General features: G+C 34.9%; 1 protein-coding gene across 6 annotated transcripts in view; it reads left to right on the top strand.

Moving 5' to 3' along the window:
* axo (axotactin) overlaps window positions 1–18448 on the top strand; it is a 228528-nt gene that overhangs the window by 119780 nt on the left and 90300 nt on the right. For all 6 annotated transcript variants that reach the window (XM_089100414.1, XM_089100418.1, XM_089100415.1 and 3 more), the window contains exons 13-14: window positions 3812–3947; window positions 14088–14312. In XM_089100414.1, coding sequence (XP_088956540.1) covers window positions 3812–3947; window positions 14088–14312 — 361 coding nt within the window. The remainder of the gene's footprint in view (window positions 1–3811; window positions 3948–14087; window positions 14313–18448) is intronic.

Here is an 18448-nt window from a genome sequence, read left to right on the forward strand (position 1 = left end):
TGAAAATGTTACTGGTAATGATTAGTCCATAAAAAGTTTTCTCTTAACAATAATAAAAAAAAAATCCTAAATTAAATGAAAAAGTATCGCTAAAGCACAATACGAATGCTAAAGCACTTTAGCGAAAAGTAACGCTAAAGCACATTACAGAAATTACCCTGTATATAAATGTGACATCATTCATATAAAAAAGGTTTTTCCAAACTAAGGCTCTAAACAAAGTTTTTCAAAATTGTTACCTATCTGGATCTTTTTTTTTCAGGCCAGAAAATTTTCGTGTGTCAATTTTCATAAAAACAAATCGAGCCGTTTTCAAGAAAAAAAATACAACCTTACATATATATATAATTATTGCAACCTAGTAAAAATGCGTTAAGAAAAACTGGCTTGTAAAAATTGCTATTTGTAGTTGATTGAGAAATGATAACTGTTATCTTGATTAGTTTTAATAATAAAATGTTACTCCGAAAATAAATTTATCGGAATTCCGAAAATTAACCTTAAAGCCCTCATAAATGGCGTTGGATCGAGACAAATAGTTCTCTATTGGAATCTTCATGACCAAAACCTCTATACAGCAAAATTATAGTCCCATTAAGATTCTTTCACTTTTAGGTGGTTTTTCTCCCTTTTTTCGAAAATAGGCAATTTTTTCAGGCTCATAAATTTTGGTGGGTAAGAATAAACTTGATGAAGCTTATATATTTGAAATCAGTATAAAAATCAAATTCTTTTGATGTATCCACTGGAATCAAAATTCTGATTTTAGAGTTTCGGTTACTATTGAGCCGGGTCGTTCCTTACTTACAGTTCTTTGCCACGAGCTGTTTGAAAAAGGGAAAACATTTCAAATGTATTTTGTTTTCTACTACTACTACTACTACTACTACTAACAACTCACTGCAGCACCAAGCCTAAAGCCACTGCACCAAGCCACTGCACCAAGCACCAAGCCACTGCAGCACCAAGCCACCAACCTTAAATTTTTCTGTGCGAGATCCTCCCACCCCAGTCAGGGGTGACCTGTTTTCTTTTGCGCTAGATGGTTGCCCGACAACGATGATTCTTGGCAACCTGTCATCTTTCATGCGCAGAATGTGTCCTAGCCAACTCAACCTTTCTCTCATTAAAGCCCTAGAAATCGGGATTGACCCACTTTCTTCCTACATCTTTTTGTTGAGATACGATGAGCCAGTTGGGTACCCAAATTAATTCGTATGCAATTTCTCTGGAAAACATTTAGCAAATCCTCCTCTATTTTTCAGAGTGCCCGAGCTTCAGAACCATACCTGACCCCTGTCACCACTGTAGCTTCCAATATTCTAATCTTGGCGTGCAGACATACCGTATATTCCAATTATTCCAATTTTTTTTTCAACTGTGAAAACACCCTGAGCCTATCTTGTTTTCTGTTAAGTGCAAATTATTTTCTTGTCTTTAGAAGGCAGAGGAGGCGTCAGCCCTACTCATCTTAATTTTCTTTTTTTTTTAGTTTTACTCGGTTATTTGTTGTAATTTATGTTCGTTTTGCGTTTAAAATTAACTCTTTACTTTTCTTTTAAAAACTTCCTTTGCGGAAAAAGTTTTTTTAAATTAATTTCAGCTCGTGTTGATTGAAGTAGTCTTTTTTATTGGCGAAGAAAATAATGTTTTAAATCTTTTCTGTTTTTTCTCTATAACAGTTCATAATTTGGTTTACTATTTATATATTGGACATTTTTTTTTTTTACAATTCATAATAATATGCGCCCTTTTGAAAATCTGAACTTGCAAAGTATCCTTTGATTTAGTTTTACACCTCCTCAAGTTTTCCTGAAAATGAAAACTATATACCTTTCCGAAAACATTGTATCTATGCTATTTCAACTAACTGGATGCACTTACACTTTTTTGATTTAGTTCAACTGTAAGAGCAGAAGTAGTAATAGTCGGGATCCTGAAAGTTTCAACTCAATACCCTCAGTCGTTCTTGAGATATTGCTGAGACGTCTTAAGGACAACCAGCATACACATAGTGCTTTTTGATTTAGTTTTAAAGCAACATAAACTTTCCGTGACAGTTTTCACTTTATACTCTATTCTTTTCCTAAAATATACCGCCTGGATATCTTGACGACCTGGATGTATTTAGGACAGATTATTTAATTCAGTAGTAGTAGGAGTAGAAGTAATTACTACACTTGGTGGAAATCAAGCATCACTTTGAAGTGCGCACTTAATGTGTTTGGATATTGAAGTTCCATATTGCAATAGCTTACCTACCTTAAATCCGTAGTAAACAAGTTAAGAAACACTTAAATACCAATTATAGTGGAAAAGAAACACCATTGGTGAAGGATGAACTTGAGTTACTTTAAATTTTAGACATAATGGGGTCTTTAATGGTTATTATTTTCCATTAGAAACGTTCTGAAAAAAAAAACCGTTTGATCATGAATTGGGAAAGTTAGGGTGTGGGTGATTGGGGGGAGGGAGGGGGGGGTGTTGTAACTTGAGTGAGAAAGTTAGGTCGTGCTGCGATATTAAAGACATAAAATCCCGTGAAAGGTAAAAAATCTAAAAATTTACAACATCTCTATATATTTGAAATTGAGGAAAGGGAATTTTTGAGGGGACACAGACCCAAGTAGCACAATTTGGGCTCTCAAGTCATTCAGAGTGGAAGTCCTTTTGTATTACTGATTTTAAGAAGGTATGGCGGAAACCCAATTTACTTTTTTTTTTATTTAATTGTTATTTCATTCTAATTTTACTATTTGATAAAATATCTAAATTGTCCTACTTAGCCAAAGAGATTTTTTTTTTTACAAAACGTCTTGCCTATTGGTTGGTCAATTTAAGGTTATGTAACAGTGAATCATTATGAAATATTTCTGCTTATTGTAAAATGGTTGCAGTGCTTTTCTTGTAGAAGTGCTTTTCATAGTTCTTAAGTTGCTCTACATTATAAACAAGTTTTTTTGGTTATCCTATGGTCACATTTTTATTCACTTTGAGTCTGATATTGGTTTGCAAACTGATTGGGGAAACCTCGAGAAACTGATTGATTTGTCCTGATTCAAAATTTGGTATGCAGTATCATTTTCTAAACAACCAATAAAATTCTAATTAGAATTGTTTAAAACTTGATTCTGAACATGATTTGTTTTTATTTTGTAAAACTGGGTGCATAATAACAAATAGAAACTGACTTGAAGGGTTGTCAGGTCGCATTCGATCCTGATTTTCAGCTGAATCAAATAAATAAAATGAGAATTCAAAGTCAAAACAAAATAAAGAGTGAAAATTCTACATAATCAAGCCTTACAGATCAGGATGAACTGCAAAAAGAGGAGCATATTGTAGCAAATAGATGGGAACTGGCAAAATTTTATTCACAACTTTTGAACCAGCTAGAACAGTCAGAATATACTGTACTGCATATACGGAATAATTTCTGTTCGTTTTATGTTTTAATGTCGTTCCTTACTTTCAGTTAAAAAAAACTTGTATTTTTTATTTAATAAAATATCACATCGGGCAAAAGCGCAGTGCGAAAAATGTTTCGCACTTGTTGTTACGCACGAAAAACGTTTTATCTAATGTGTTTTTTTTTAAATTAATGCCATTATATTTTTCCCTTTCCTTGTGTTGCTGTATTAAGGACTTTTTATCGCTTGTTATAATGCAGCTTTTAGTTTGTATGGATTTAAATGTATTCTCGCACAAAAATTAGGTGCAGTTTATTATTGATTTATTAATATTTCCTGATAGTAAACGCTGCACCCATGTTAGTTAAATATAATTTTTTACGCGTGTCTAAAATTTTTAGTTGAAAATCAGTTATGAAGGTGGGCTTGTCTCCTTGAATGCTGATGACAAATATAAAATAAAGGCCCAAAATAACAGGACTATGGATTTGGCAAAGAGTATAGTCATTGGAACAAGCCTAGCTGATCCACATTTGGGTGAGTAAAATTATAATCCACATATTTGTTTAGTTAAGGAGGTTAGAAATGAGTCGTTAATCTATCTTGCTCTACTATATCAGAGGCGACACCATAGCGTTGCCTATAGTAAATGCCATACGGATCCAATGTTTTGTAATTTTTTTTCCAGAGGCACTTTATGTGGAAGTAGTTGTCCTATAGACTTTAGAGGGGGCTCATTTTATGGGAAATCGGAAGCTTTAGTGACCTTTTTGAGAGTCAAAAGTGATCGCAGGGCAACTAGCCTCCCCCCACGCTCTTTCTCCCTCAATACATCCGATAAAGGTTTTGAGATAGCCATTTTGTTAAAAATAGTTCGAAGATCATATAACAAAAGCTTCGGGGTCAACAAAACCCCCAGGGCCCGGTGGAAGTTGTTGTAACTTATGCCCTGGGAACATATGTGGTTTTTATAGAAAAAATGCTCGTATAAACTTCAGAGAGGGCTCATTTGATTGGAAATTGAAAGTTCTAGTTCACTTTTTAAGAGTCAAAAGAGATCAGAGGGCAACAAGCCTCTCCCCATGCTCTTTTTTCCCAAACCCATCCGATAAAAATTTTTAGATGGTCATTTTGTTAAAAATAGTTCAAACATCAGATAATAAAAACTTCGGGATCGACAAAACCCCCCAGGGCCCGGGGGTAGGTGTTGTAAGTTATGCCCTGGAAGCATATATGGTTCTCATAGAAGGGATGCTGGTATACATTTTAAAGAGGGCTTTTTCGATTGGAAATTGAAAGTTTTAGTTCACTTTTAACAGTCAAAAGAGATCAAAGGGCTAATAGCCCCCCCTCCAGATTGTTTTCCCAAACCCATTCGATAAAAATTTTGAGATAGCCATTGTGTTAATAATAGTCCAAACATCAGATGATAAACGCTACGGGGTCGACACAGCCCCCCATAAGCCCCCATTATAAGTTATGCCCTGGGGGCATATATGGTTCTTACAGAAGGGATGCTCGTATAGACATTAGAGAGGGTTCATTTGATTGGAAATTGAAATTTCTAGTTCACTTTTAAAGAGTCAAAAGAGACCGAAGGGCAACTAGCCTCCTCAAGCTCTTTTTTCCCCAAATCCTTTCGATAAAAGTTTTGAGTTGTCCATTTTGTTAAAAATAGTTCAAAAATCAGATAATAAAAACTCCGGAGTTGACACAAAGTGTTTTAAGTTATGCCCCGAGGACATATAAGGTTTTTATGTAAGGGGAGGTTGTAGAAACTCCAGAGGTAGCTCATTTGATTGGAAATTGAAAGTTATAGCTACCTTTTTATGAGTCAAAAGGGATCGGTGGGTATCTACCCCCCTCCCCCACACACACACCGTATTTTCAGCAAATGCATCCGATCAACATTTTGAGATTATCACTTTGTTTGAAATAGTTCAACGATCAGATAACAAAAACTTCGGGATCAACATGCCTCTCCTCTCCAATAGAGCCCGGGGGATGGGTGTAACTTATGCCCTGGAGTCATATCAGGTTTTTGCAAGCAAAATATCATCAGAATGAGCAATTTCATTGTTTTTAAGTCAATGGATTTTCCTTGTCGTTCAAGCCAAGGGGCTGTAATTTTTCTTTAAAAGGTTTTTAGACAAGGTGTTCCTAATGGTGTATTTTGTAGTTTGACCTGACACTGTTTTTAGAAGTTATGGGTTGTTTTGTTTCTTAGTATGGGGCTTGATCCCCACTTTCTACGTTGCCGTTACCGCTGCAACTCTGGCATTCCTGGATCAATGTCAGATGGCGATTTTTCCTCATTAGGAAGTTTCTTTTTTCAAAATGCCAACTTATGGTTAGTATTGGCTGCGGTACACCTTGTACTAGGTTGCAGCAAGAGCTTCAACCATGATACAAACACAAATTACCAGTGTTCAGTTTTATATGTAAATATACAAGTGTCCAGTTCTATATATAAACTTCTCAAAAGATCCAAACCGGTAGTGCTGATTTCCGTTTCGTTGCCCTTCAGCCGGGAAATGGAATGGGGGGTTGGTCCCCAACCCCCCATTGCATTTCCAGGCAGTTAACTTCAATCTTCAAGGCTCTCTTAAAAGACAGCTAGTGTCTATGGCTACCTTCACAGATAATGACGTAATTTGCCCTAAATGTACTGAAAGGTCAAAATAATTATCATAGGCATCGTAATAAGGCTGCCTAAGGACACAGCGATTTAGGTACAATGAATTTTTTTTTACCAAGGCGCTTTGTATAGAAGGATTTTTCGTAGAAAATTCAGAAGGAGTTCATTCGATTGGAAAAATAGAAATTCTAGTGTCATTTTTAAGAGTCTTAAGTTATTGGAGGGCAACCAGCCCCCTTCCTACGCCCATTAATTTTCAAAACATATCCAACAAAAATTTTATGATCTGTTCTACATTGTGGTTTAAGATTTGTTCAACATAGCTTAAAGAGCCAGTAACTATGTCTCTGAAGGTTTCAACCCTCCACCCCCAAAAAAGCGGTCGGGGCAAGGGGTTTGAGTTACGCAATTCGTTTATTGTTTACGTTCAATATTTGAACGTTTCAACATGAACGTTTCAGAAACTGTTAGGGGGATTATTTAACCAAATAAGTATCAGGTACAGTTTTTTTATTTTTCATTTTCATTCTGTCATTTTTTCCTTTTCATTCTGTTTCTTATTTAAATGTATATACAAAACAGACAGAAAGAAAAAAATGTGATGAACTGGTTGTTCTCTAACAAAAATGTGATGAACTGGCTGGTTGTTCTCCAATATACATGTTCTTTGTTTGATGTGAAATTACAAACAGGAAAAAGCCTATGACTTTTTTATAATTGTAATAGTAAGAGACAACCTGGCTACAACCTACGATTATGACGTCATTGATCAATCTTAACATGAAATATGCATGTTTTCCTAAAAATATTGATTCAATTTTAAAAATAATTTGTTTTAATTACAAAAGGTTTTTAACCCCATTAATTTCATTTAAAATGAGCCATTGTAAAACTTTCCACGATGTTCCAGTGCCAAGCTATCTGTGGAAATGAAAAAAAAGAAAAAAAGATTCCGCTTAGGTAGAATGCTGTAGTGGCTGTCACTTTTCTTGATTTTCAATCCTTTATATTTCCCTTGCTGTTTAAGCCAAGGGACATAAAGTTTTCTATATAAGGGTTTCGGACAAGGCGGTTCTAATGGTGTACTTTTTGTTTTGATCTGACTCTTTTTTCAGAAGTTATTTACTATTATATTTCTTAACATTGGACGTGATCGTCTCTAACTAGGTTGCTAGCTACCGCTGCAACCCAGATACGCTTTGCGAATAGATATCTATTCCTTCTTCTACAGCATTTTTGACCATAATCAGTCTAGTATCTTCTGATACTCGGATCTTTGCAGATCAAGCCTCAAATAGCTCGGCTTCTTGTTTGAACAATCTAAAATATTACAAACAGGAAAAAGCCTTTGGCCTTTTTTTTTAATTGGAATAGCAAGAAACGACCTGGCTACAACCTACGATAAATGACGCCCTTGATTAATCTTGAACATGATTGCTTCAAAAAAAGATATTTATCTTTGTAAAAGTGATTCTATTTTAAAAACTTTTAGTTTTTTAATTAAAAAGGCACTAGAACTTTTAATTTCTATTGGAACGAGCCCTCTTGCGACATTCTAGGACTACTGGTTTGATATAATCATCCCTGTAAAAAAAAACACGCATCAGTGATCTTTCTTCTTGCAAAAAAAAAAAAAAAATTCCACGTTTTTGCAGACAAGAGCTTGAAACCTCTACAGTAAGGTTCTCTGATACGCTGAATCTGATGGTGTGATCAAACAGTTCGTGGTAACGAACTGTAAGTAAGGAGCGACCCGGCTCAATAGTAACCGATACTCTAAAAACCGGAATTTTGATACCAATAGATACACCAATAGAATCAGATTTTTATGCTGATTTCAAATATATAAGTTTCATTATTCTTCGTTTTACCCATCAATGAGAAAATTTGCCTTTTTTTCGAACAAAGGGGAAACAGCCCCTAAAATTCATAGAACTTTAATGTAAATCACACCATCAGAGATTCAGCGTATCAGAGAACCCTACTATAGAAGTTTCAAGCTCCTATCTGCAAAAATGCGGAATTTCGTATTTTTTGCCAGAAAAAATATCATGGATGCGTGTTTATTTATTTGTTTTTTTTCCCTAGGGGTGATCGTATCGGTCCAGAAGTCCTAAAATATCGCGAGAGGTCTCATTCAAACGGAAATTAAAAGTTCTAGTGTCCTTTTTAAGTGACTATAAAATTGGAAGGCAACTTGGCCCCCTCCCACGCTCATTTTTTCCCGAAGTTACCTGATAAAAATTTTGAGATATCCATTTTGTTCAGCATGGTCGAAAATCTAATAACTATGTCTTTGAAGATGACTTAATCCCCCACAGCCCTTGCAGAAAGGGCTGAAAGTTATGAAGTTTGTCCATTGTTTCCATATAGTATTGGAAAGTATACAGACGTATTCAGGAGGGATTTTTTCTGGTGGTGGGGGGGGGGGGCTTGGAGGAGGAGGTTACGGTAGAGGATCTTTCCATGGAGGATGTTTTCTTGGGGGAAGTGACATTTCTATTAAGGGGGCCAGATTTCCCAGTATTATTTATAAAACGATCAGAAATTAAATATAAAAAAAACAAGTTTTTTCAATCAAAAGTAAGGAGGAACACTAAAACTTAAAACGAACAGAAATTATTGCGTATATGAGGGGGTTCGCTCCCTAGTCAATACCTAACCATTTACGCTGAACTTTTTTTTAGTACTTTCAAAACAGGTATCTATTCTAATTAACCGGTCTTTGTGATTCAGTGGTTTGTGATTCGAACAAAATTCGAACTTTAGCTTAAAGAGAGAGGTATTGACTAGAGGGCAAACTCCCTAATATACATAACAAAAACATACGCATATAGAAGTTCGTTACGTAAGTTAATTCGTAAGTTACGTCAGAACGAATTTTTGAAAAAGCCATTTAGCCAAAAAAGTAAAATTAATATGCAAATTTCGTTTTAATTATTCATGTACGGTGAGCCAAAATCAAAACTGTATTAATTCAAAAACGGTCAGAAATTAAAAAAGAAAAAGTTTTTTTTTAACTGAAAGTAAGGAGCGACATTAAAACTTAAAACGAACAGAAATTATTCCGTATATGAAAGGGGCTATCCCCTCCTCAACGCCTCGCTCTTGACGCTAAAGTTTGACTCTGTCACACAAGTTTATTTTTTAAAACGATAAAAACTTTGGCGTAAAGAGCGAGGCGTTGAGGAGGGGATAGCCCCTTTCATATACGGAATAATTTCTGTTCGTTTTAAGTTTTAATGTCACTCCTTACTTTCAGTTAAAAAAAACTTGTTCTTTTTAATTTAATTTTCATTAAGATTCTATGATTTTAATGGGTGTTTCCCCCTTTTTTCGAAAATAAGGCAAATTTTCTCAGGCTCGTAACTTTTGAAGAGTGAAACTAAACTTGATGAAACTTAATATATTTAAAATCAGCTTAAAAATCCACTTCTTTTGATATATGTGTTGGTATCATAATTCCGTTTTTTAGAGTTTCGGTTCCTATTGAATCGGGTCGTCTCTTACTTACAGTTCGTTACCTCGAACTGCTTGAAAAGTGATGGGAGGGCAACTAGCCCCCCCCAAAGCGCCCCTTTTCCCCAAAAGCAGGTGATAAGAATTTTGAGATACCTATTTTGTTCAAAATTGTTTGAAGATCAAATACCAAAAACTCAGGGGTCGTAACAGTTCCCGTAGCCCGGGGGGGGGTGTTTTAAGTTATGCTTCGGGGGGCATATAAGGTTTTTTATAAGGGGTGGTCATATAAAAATCATAGGTGACTCATTTGATTGGAAATTGAACTTTCTATTTACCTTTTTAAGAGTCATGAAAAGTGATTGGCGGGCATGTAACCCCCTCCCCCAGCCCTGTTTTCCCCAAATGCATCTGATTAAAATTTTGAGATAGCCATTTTGTTTGAAATAATCCAACGATCAGATGACAAAACTTCGGGATCCACATAGCCCCCCCCCCCTTAAAAAAAAAACCGGGGAAAGGGTTGTAACTTATGCCCCGGAGGCATATAAAGTTTTTACGGAAAATTGGTCGTATGAACTTTGGAGGGGAGTCAAATGGTTAGAAATTAAAGGCTCTAGCTCCCTTTTTGAGATTCAAAAGTGATCCGATGGCAATTAGCCTCCTCCTACCAGCCCTAAGGCCATAAGGCTCCAATTTTTTCTCTCCAGAGGCACTTCATATGCAAGGGGTGGTGTTGCAAATTTTGGAGGAGGTGCATTCAACTGGAGATAAAATTTTTTAGAGCCCTTTTTAAGAGTTAAATGCTATTGGAGGGCATCAAGCCCCCCCACCATTTCCACGCCCTCTTTTCCCCAAACGCATCCAATCAAACTTTTGATATGGTCATTATGTCCAAAATAGTCAAGAGGTGAAGTAATTAAAATAATTATTGCTCGGGGGTCGACAAAAATGGCTTTCACCGAAGGGGTAATCGTATAGACTTCGGAAAAGCCTCACTCAATTTAAATTGAAGGTTCCAGCTACATTTTTAAAAGTCAAGAGTAATCAGATTGTAGGCAACTCCCCCCATGCCTTTTTTTAAATGATTTTGATCAAAATTTTGAGTTAGCCATTTTGTTCAAAATTGTCCAAATGTCAAATAGCTATGGTCACGGGTTTAACCCCCCCCCCCAGTTTGGGGGAAAGGGCTGTAAGTTATACTAGCTGCCCATCGTTAACATATAGAGCTTCTGTGGAAAGCGTGGTTGTATAAACTTTGGAGGAAGTTCTTTCGATCAGAAATCGAAATTCATTGTGCCCTTTTTAAGAATAAAAAAGATAAAAAAATTGAAAAGCATCCCCCCCTTTTCCTTTTCCCTCAAATGCATTTTATAAAAATTTTGGAATGAGCATTTTGTTCAAAATAGCCCTAAATTCAAATTGCTATAACTTAGGGGTTGAGAAACCCTCCATAACCCCCAGGGAAAGGATTGTAACTTATTTCAGTTGCCCATTATTAGAATACTAGTTTTTTTTGTGGAAAGGGTGGCCGTATTAACTTTGGAAGGGGTTCATTTGATCGGAAATTGAAATTTTTAGTTATTTTTTTAAGATTCAAAAGTGATCAATGGGCAATTAGCCCACGCCCCACTTTCGCAAAGGAACCCGGTCAAAATTTTGAAGTAGCCATTTCGTTCAAAATGTTCAAAGACCAAACAAATATGTTGCCGGGTTTGAACCCCCCCCCCCCATCCCCGGGAAATGGCTCTGAGTTGCGGAATCTGCTTATTGTTACTTTGATACTTTGTTTACCTTGATACCTTGTTTACTTAGATGCTTTCTTTACTTTGATTCTTTGGTACTTTGATACTAGTTTTGACACTTTGAAAGAAGTTTGATGTTGAAAAAAGTTGCTTTTGAAATAAGGCATTTTCTAAAAACTGGAAAATTTGTCAATCAAAAACGACAAAAAATTAATTTAAAGAAACTTTCCGAAAAAGAAGTTTGTAAAAGAAAAGTAAAGGCCGTATTAAACTTAAGATCAGCATATACATATACCTGTTAAACTTCAAACTAGAAACGACAAGAAATTACTATTAAAGAATAATTGAAACCCAAAATGAACAGAAACTAAATGAACAATCACAGCAAACAAACATACAATAGGTACTAATATAAATGAATAAATAAATGTTAAAACGAGTGGAACTTAAATTGAATATGCAGATCAAGCTTAAAACAAGCAAAAGTCACTACAAATAAGAGTTTGGGTTTCGCCTCCTTCTCTCACTGCAAAAGTCTAAAACCTACTGCGTCATTGGCGCTTTACTGAAAACTATACGTGTCTTGGACAGTCTGGGAAAGTACAAATAAAATCAGACTGAATATTTGATTTATAATGATATCAGTTGTTGAAATAGTTAGCCCAAGATTTTATTTCGCTGTAATTTTTATTTCCATTTTCAATGCTGTAATAACTGAAAAAAAAAACTTGTAATATAATTCGTTGTTAGTGAAGCGCCAATGACGGAGTAGGCTTTAGACTTTTAAAGCTAAGGAAGGGGGCAGTATCCAAATTCTTGTTTGTAGTGAAAATATATTTGTCTTAAAAGGTATTAGAAAGAACTAATAAAATTAAATTGAATATTTAATATATAATGATATTAATTGCTGAAAGCTCATCACTTCAAAATTTCATTCTGCTCTAATTTTTATGTTTATTTTCTATGTTGTAATAAGTACAAAAGAAAATATTTGTTATATAATTCGTTTTAGATTTCTACAAGCCATTGCTGGGTCTTAACGCACATTTCGGGAAACGCTGCTGTTTAACTAGCATCAATCTATTTGGAAATTTGCAAAACTATTTTAGAACTTCTAAGACATCCTTCTTATGTGCTCTATTTCTAGAACATTCTTACTGGCCTCCTGTTATCTACTTTTTAGCCTCTGCTGTATGGCAAAATCAGTATTTAAGGTTTATTTTCCCTTTGTTAGTTTCGGTATGTTATGCTTACGGTTTTAAGCAATCAACAAAAAAGGAAAATTTTACTATTATTCGATAGATGAGATTCAGTTGTATCCATCTACTGAATTAAGCTTTGGAAATTCGATAGACAGTATTGTTGGATTAAAACTACGGTGAAGTTTGGTTGAAATTTGTAGAAAAAGGGTGGTTTTCCTTTTTTATGTAAGTTTAGAAAAAAACAGATATACAGAATATGTTACAGTCAGCAGAAAGATGTTCAACCCTTATTATTTCTAAATCGTTTAGAACTTCTCAGAATCATGTTATTAAAACCCTTTTTGGTGTCCTTCCAATTGGTCTAAGAGCAATAGAATTGGCAGTGATGAGGTTTGTTAAAAAGGGACGTTCCCCTTGTTGGGCAGATATTGTGCACCCTAGTTTTCCTTTAAATACGGTAGATGTTCTGCCGATCATAGTGTTTTTACCGATGAAATAGTTGCTGAGTTGCTAGGAGTTGGGTTTTTTATGGAAAATCATCTGTCGGCTTTCTAACTTAAACGTAGTTAATTAAAAAATGCTTTATGTATTAAGTGGTATGCAATATTTTAAAATTATGTGAGTAGTTGGCCTGTTAATTTTTTCAGATGTAAAGAAGATATAATTTGTTCGCAAAAACATGAACAAAGTTATATTTTAACTCAGTTTGTAACAGGCCATTTGAAATTGAATTATTTTTTTCATAGAATAGGCAAAATGGATAGCCCAACCTTTGAAAGTGGATGTATAGAAAACTGTGAGCATATCCTGTATGATTGTCCAATTTATGTTCGTCAGAGGTTTAATATAATTTTTGAATTGAGACAATATAATGTTAGCTTCCCGTTCAATTTAAATTTGATTTTTGAGGAAAAAATGTTAGGAAAATAGTGAAGAAATTCCTGTATGGCACAAATAGATTTGATGTTTGAAGTTACTGTGAAATTTTTTTGAAGATGGTTTAGTTTACGAGTAGTTTTTATTTTTATTCATTTTTTTCCCCTTTATATTGGTAGTTCGTGTAAGTATTTTAGTGTTTGTGTAAATGTGTATAAAGTGTTTGTGTATATAGTACTGTAGCGTGAAATACCTGTTTGGTTTAGTCGCGTAATAAAACATTCATTCATTCATGCAAGTTTAGACAACAAATTTTAAGCAAGTTTCCGGATCGGTGAATGGGCAGTTCTGAGACTAATGAATGCAATGATATAAGTAGTATCTTATCCGTTTGGCACAAAATTCAGCACCAGGCTTATCACAAAATTTTTGTTTTAGAGAGAACATATACCTTAAGTGGAATGCTTATGAAAGGAAATTGGTAGCTTTAGACAGGAACGCAGATTTTAGTTTTACTAAAGGAACTAAACAACTTTTCTATAGGAAGGTGTGAAACTCACAGGTCAATGAAGTGCACACTAATTAATGAGCACTATAGAATACTAATACTGGCCCCCTGTTATCCACTTTTTAGTCCATACTGGAAAATTCTGATCTTTAGATACATCTTTTTTTCTGCAATTAGCCAATTTGTATTTATACTTGTATTTATACATCTGAAAATAATCCACTCGGACTAATATTTCTTATTTCCTAGGACTGGTTGGATGCATGAGGAAAATATTCATCGATGGCAAGGAACAAGATCCGAGGCTATTAGTAAAAGGAAAAGTCCGTGAAGTGTCCTTGGATAATTGCCAGCTTGTAGATCCTTGTAAAAGACCTAATGCTTGTGAACATGGGGGCCGCTGCATGGTTGATGATGGGCGTGTAGTCTGTGATTGTACTGGCACTGGTTATACTGGAAAAAACTGTCATTTCGGTAAGCAAATCTGTCGAGAATGTAGATCATCCCAATTATATTGTATTATTTGCAGGCATGAATTCATAATGGGTCGGAGGTAATAGATCCGAGATTGTTTGTGAATTACACTGGCTCTTGAGCATTACCAGGTATTGAAAACCACGTAGTAACCAAGATAGACCCAGGGTTGTAAAGGGACTTCGTACTTTTCGATTTAACCCCCGGCTAAAGTGCTTTGTCTGGGCTTGAGAAGAAGTATTGATCTCTGACCTGCACTGGTGGAATCTTTTGCTTTTCCTGAGACCATAAATGTCAATAAAGTGAATAATATCAAAATTGTGACTTGGTGAATTACAACATAAAAAAAAACATCTTTTGTATTTACGTTTTGATTGACGAATTCAGACGTTTTGAATTGGACTTGTTGGAGGTTCTAGGAACGCATCTCCAGGTGTTAGGACACATTAAATTTCGGTTTGCTACCTGAATTAATTTTATTGAATTCTCTTTGCTCATAGTATGACCACAAAGTGCAAAGTATGAATCATAGTGGTATATACCTCTGTTGAACTGACCGAAGGAAATACTAGTGACTTTGATGAATTTACATACAATTACAGGAACAAACAAACACGATCCTAGGTAAAAATGAATTTATCATGCTAAGGCATTTTAATACCCAGGTTGGTAGAAATAGCGAAAAATGGTTCTAGCCTTGGTAAATTTAGTGCAGGAAAGGAAAATAGTATCGATTATAGACTGCTACATTTTTGTAGCTATTAAATAAAAAAACTTGCTATTAATTAAAAATGACGCAATAGGTTTTACACTTTTAAAGTGAGAGAAGGAGGCAATACCCAAACTCTTGTTTGTAGTGACTTTTGTTCGGTTCCAGCTTGATTTGCATATTCAATTTAAGTTTAACTCGTTTTAAGATTTATTTATTCATTTACATTAATATTTATTGTATGACTGTTTGCATTGATGGTTTATTTCATTTTTTTCCTTTTTAAATTTCATTTATACTTCAATAGCAACTTTTTTTTCGTTTTAAGCTTGATTTTCATATTCAGTCTAAGCTTTACTCATTTTAAGATCTATTTATTAATTTATATTATTACTTGTATGATTTTTGCTATGATTGTTTATTTAATTTCTGTTCGTTTTGGGTTTCATTTTATTCTTAAATAGTAATTTCTGGTCGTTTTTAGTTTGAATTTTAACAATTATTTGTATCTACTGAGATTCAGTTTAAAATGGCCTTTATTTTTCTCTGAAAAATATATTTTTTGGAATTTTTTATAATTAATTTTTGTTCGTTTTTTGTATCAAGAAGTTTCAAGTTTTTAAAAATACTCTCTTTCAATATCAAATTCTTGTTTAAAAAATCAAATGTTCATCAAAGTATCATAAGTTATGTCAATGGAATAATGTCAAAGTAAAGAAATAAGTTTGTGTCAACCTCGGAGTTTTTATTATCTGATGCTTGAACTATTTCTAACAAAATAGCCATCTCAAAATTTTTCTCAGATGGTTTGGGGAAAAAAGGGCGTGAGGGGGGGGGGGGGACTTATTTTCCTTCGATCTCTTTTGACTCCTTAAAAGTGAACTAGAACTTTCTTTCAATCAAATGAGCCCTCTCTGAAGTTTATACGAGCATCCCTTCTGTAAGAACTATATATATTCCCAGAGTATAACTTACAACGCCTGTCCCTGTGCCCTGGGGGTTGTGTCTAACCCAGAGTTTTAATATCTGATGTTTGAATTATTTATAACAAAATAGTCACCTAAAATTTTCATCGGATGAGTTTATCCATACGATAAACTCAAAGGCTTGGAGGGCGGGAGGGGCTAGTTTCCCTCCTATCTTTTTTTACTCTGAGAAAATGAACTAGAACTTTTAATTTCCATTCAAATGATCCTTCTCTGAAGTTTATACGAGCATCCCTTTCATAAGAACCATATACGGCCCCAGGATATAGATTACAATGGCTGTCCCCTGGCCATGGGGGGCTGTGTCAACACCGGAGTTTTTGTTATCTGACCTTTGAAATAATTTAAAAAATAGCTGTGTCAAAATATGTATCGGATGTGTTTGGGGAATAAGAAGCGGGGGGGGGGGGGGCTAGGGGCCCTCCGATCTCTTTTGACTCTTAAAAAGTGAAAAAGAACTTTCAATTTCCAAACAAATGAGCCCTCTCCGAAGTCTATACGAGCATCCCTTCCACAAGAACTATATATGCCCCCACAGCATTACTTACAACGCCTGACTCCGGGCTCTGGGGCGTTGCGTCGACACAGGAGATTCATTATCTGACCTTTGAATTATTTTTAATGAAATGTCTATTTTCAAAATTTTATCGGATGGGCTTTGGTAAAAATGGTGTGTTGGAGGGGGGGGGGACGACTAGAGTTGCCCTCGGATGTCTTTTGACCCTTAAAAAGCGAACTAGAACTTTCAATTTCCAATCAAATGAGCCCTCTCTGAAGTTTATACGAGCATCCATTTCATAAGAGCCATATAGGCTCCCAGGACAACACTTACAACGCCTACCCTCCGGGCCCTGGGGGATTGCGGTGGCACCGGAGTTTTTGTTATGTAATTTCTTAACAATTTTTAAAAAACTGGTTATATCAAAATTTGTAGCGGATGGGTTTAGGGAAAAATGGGCGTTGAAGGGGGAGGGGGCTAGCTGCCCTTAAATCTCTTGACTCTTAAAAATTGAACTGGAACTTTCAATTTCCAATCAAATGAGCCCTCTATGTTCAGGACGCAAATTCAAAGTTTGTTTTATTTTATGAAAAGTTGCAGAGTTTGATAAGTCAAGTAGTCATATTGAAACCGTTTAATAGAAAGCACTCAAGTAAAAAACCTTGGATTGGTCCTGTGATTTTGAAGCAAATAAATGTAAGAGATAAATTGTTTAGAGCTCAAATAATTAACCCGACATAAGAAAATAAGCAATTATATAAAATTTATCAAAATAGGTTGAATACAATTTTAAGAAATGAAAAAAAGAAATATTTTGAGAAAAAGTTTAAGGAGGTCAAAGGATGCCTTAAGAAAACCTGAAGAATAATAAAAGATGTGTTTGGATTAAAAATAAATAGTTCACCTGATGAATTAGTTAGTGCAATGGGAGAGACTTTGAATTTTGAATACGACATATGCAATGAGTTTCACAGTTATTTTTCGAATATTGGTCTGAATTTAGCTGTGTCAGTTGTGCCTGATAGTGGTGACCCAACGTTCGAGTTCTTATTGAGGGACCCCATTGATGTGTCTCTTCACCTTAGACTTCTAACAGTTGATGAAATTTAAAAAATTATTTATGGGTTGCGTAGTAATTCATCTGGTAGCGATCATATTACTCTAAAAACACTTAAATGTATTTTTCCTGTTATAGCTGAAGTCTTATGTGGGTTAATTAATGAGTGTTTTCGTCAAGAAAAATTCCCAGATTATTTTAAAGTTTCCCGTATAACCCCAATTCATAAGGGTGGTATTCAAAACGACCCAGGAAACTATAGACCGACATTTATTTTACACATCATTTCCCGTGTTTTAGAGAAGTGTTTTAGTATTAGAATGATGAGTTTTTTGGAGGATCATAAGTTACTGGTAGAGACACAATTTGGGTTCCGTAGAAAAAGGACAACGGAACAGGCGATGATTTATTTGACAACTATTATTAATGATGTGTTAGATAAAGGTTTCAAAATAGGTGCTATATTTTTAGATCTGATGAAAGCTTTATATACTGTGGATCATGAACTTCTACTTAAGAAGTGTGAGGTGTATGGTTTGAGGGGTAAATCATTAAATTTTTTAAGAAGTTTTTTAAGTAATCGGTATCAGTATGTCCAACTAAATAATTCTTCTTCCAAAAAAAAAGCGTATTGAAATAGGTGTTCCGCAAGGATCAGTTCTCGGTCCTATATTATTCTTGATATTTATTAATGATTTACCAAATTGTCTAAATAATTTTTGCTATAGAATAAATGAACTAACGGTAAACCCGACTAATGAAACAGTTTCACTTTTCGCTGATGACACAACAGCCATTAGCACAGCTAAGACAGCGGAGCTGCTGCAGATTTCCATGAAGGAATCAGTTAATAGAATTACAGCATGGCTGAGAGTAAATAAATTA

The sequence above is a fragment of the Artemia sp. Qi Xiang Cuo genome, chromosome 14 (genome assembly GCF_049724085.1).
Source record: "Artemia sp. Qi Xiang Cuo chromosome 14, ASM4972408v1, whole genome shotgun sequence".
Lineage (NCBI taxonomy): Eukaryota > Metazoa > Arthropoda > Branchiopoda > Anostraca > Artemiidae > Artemia > Artemia sp. Qi Xiang Cuo.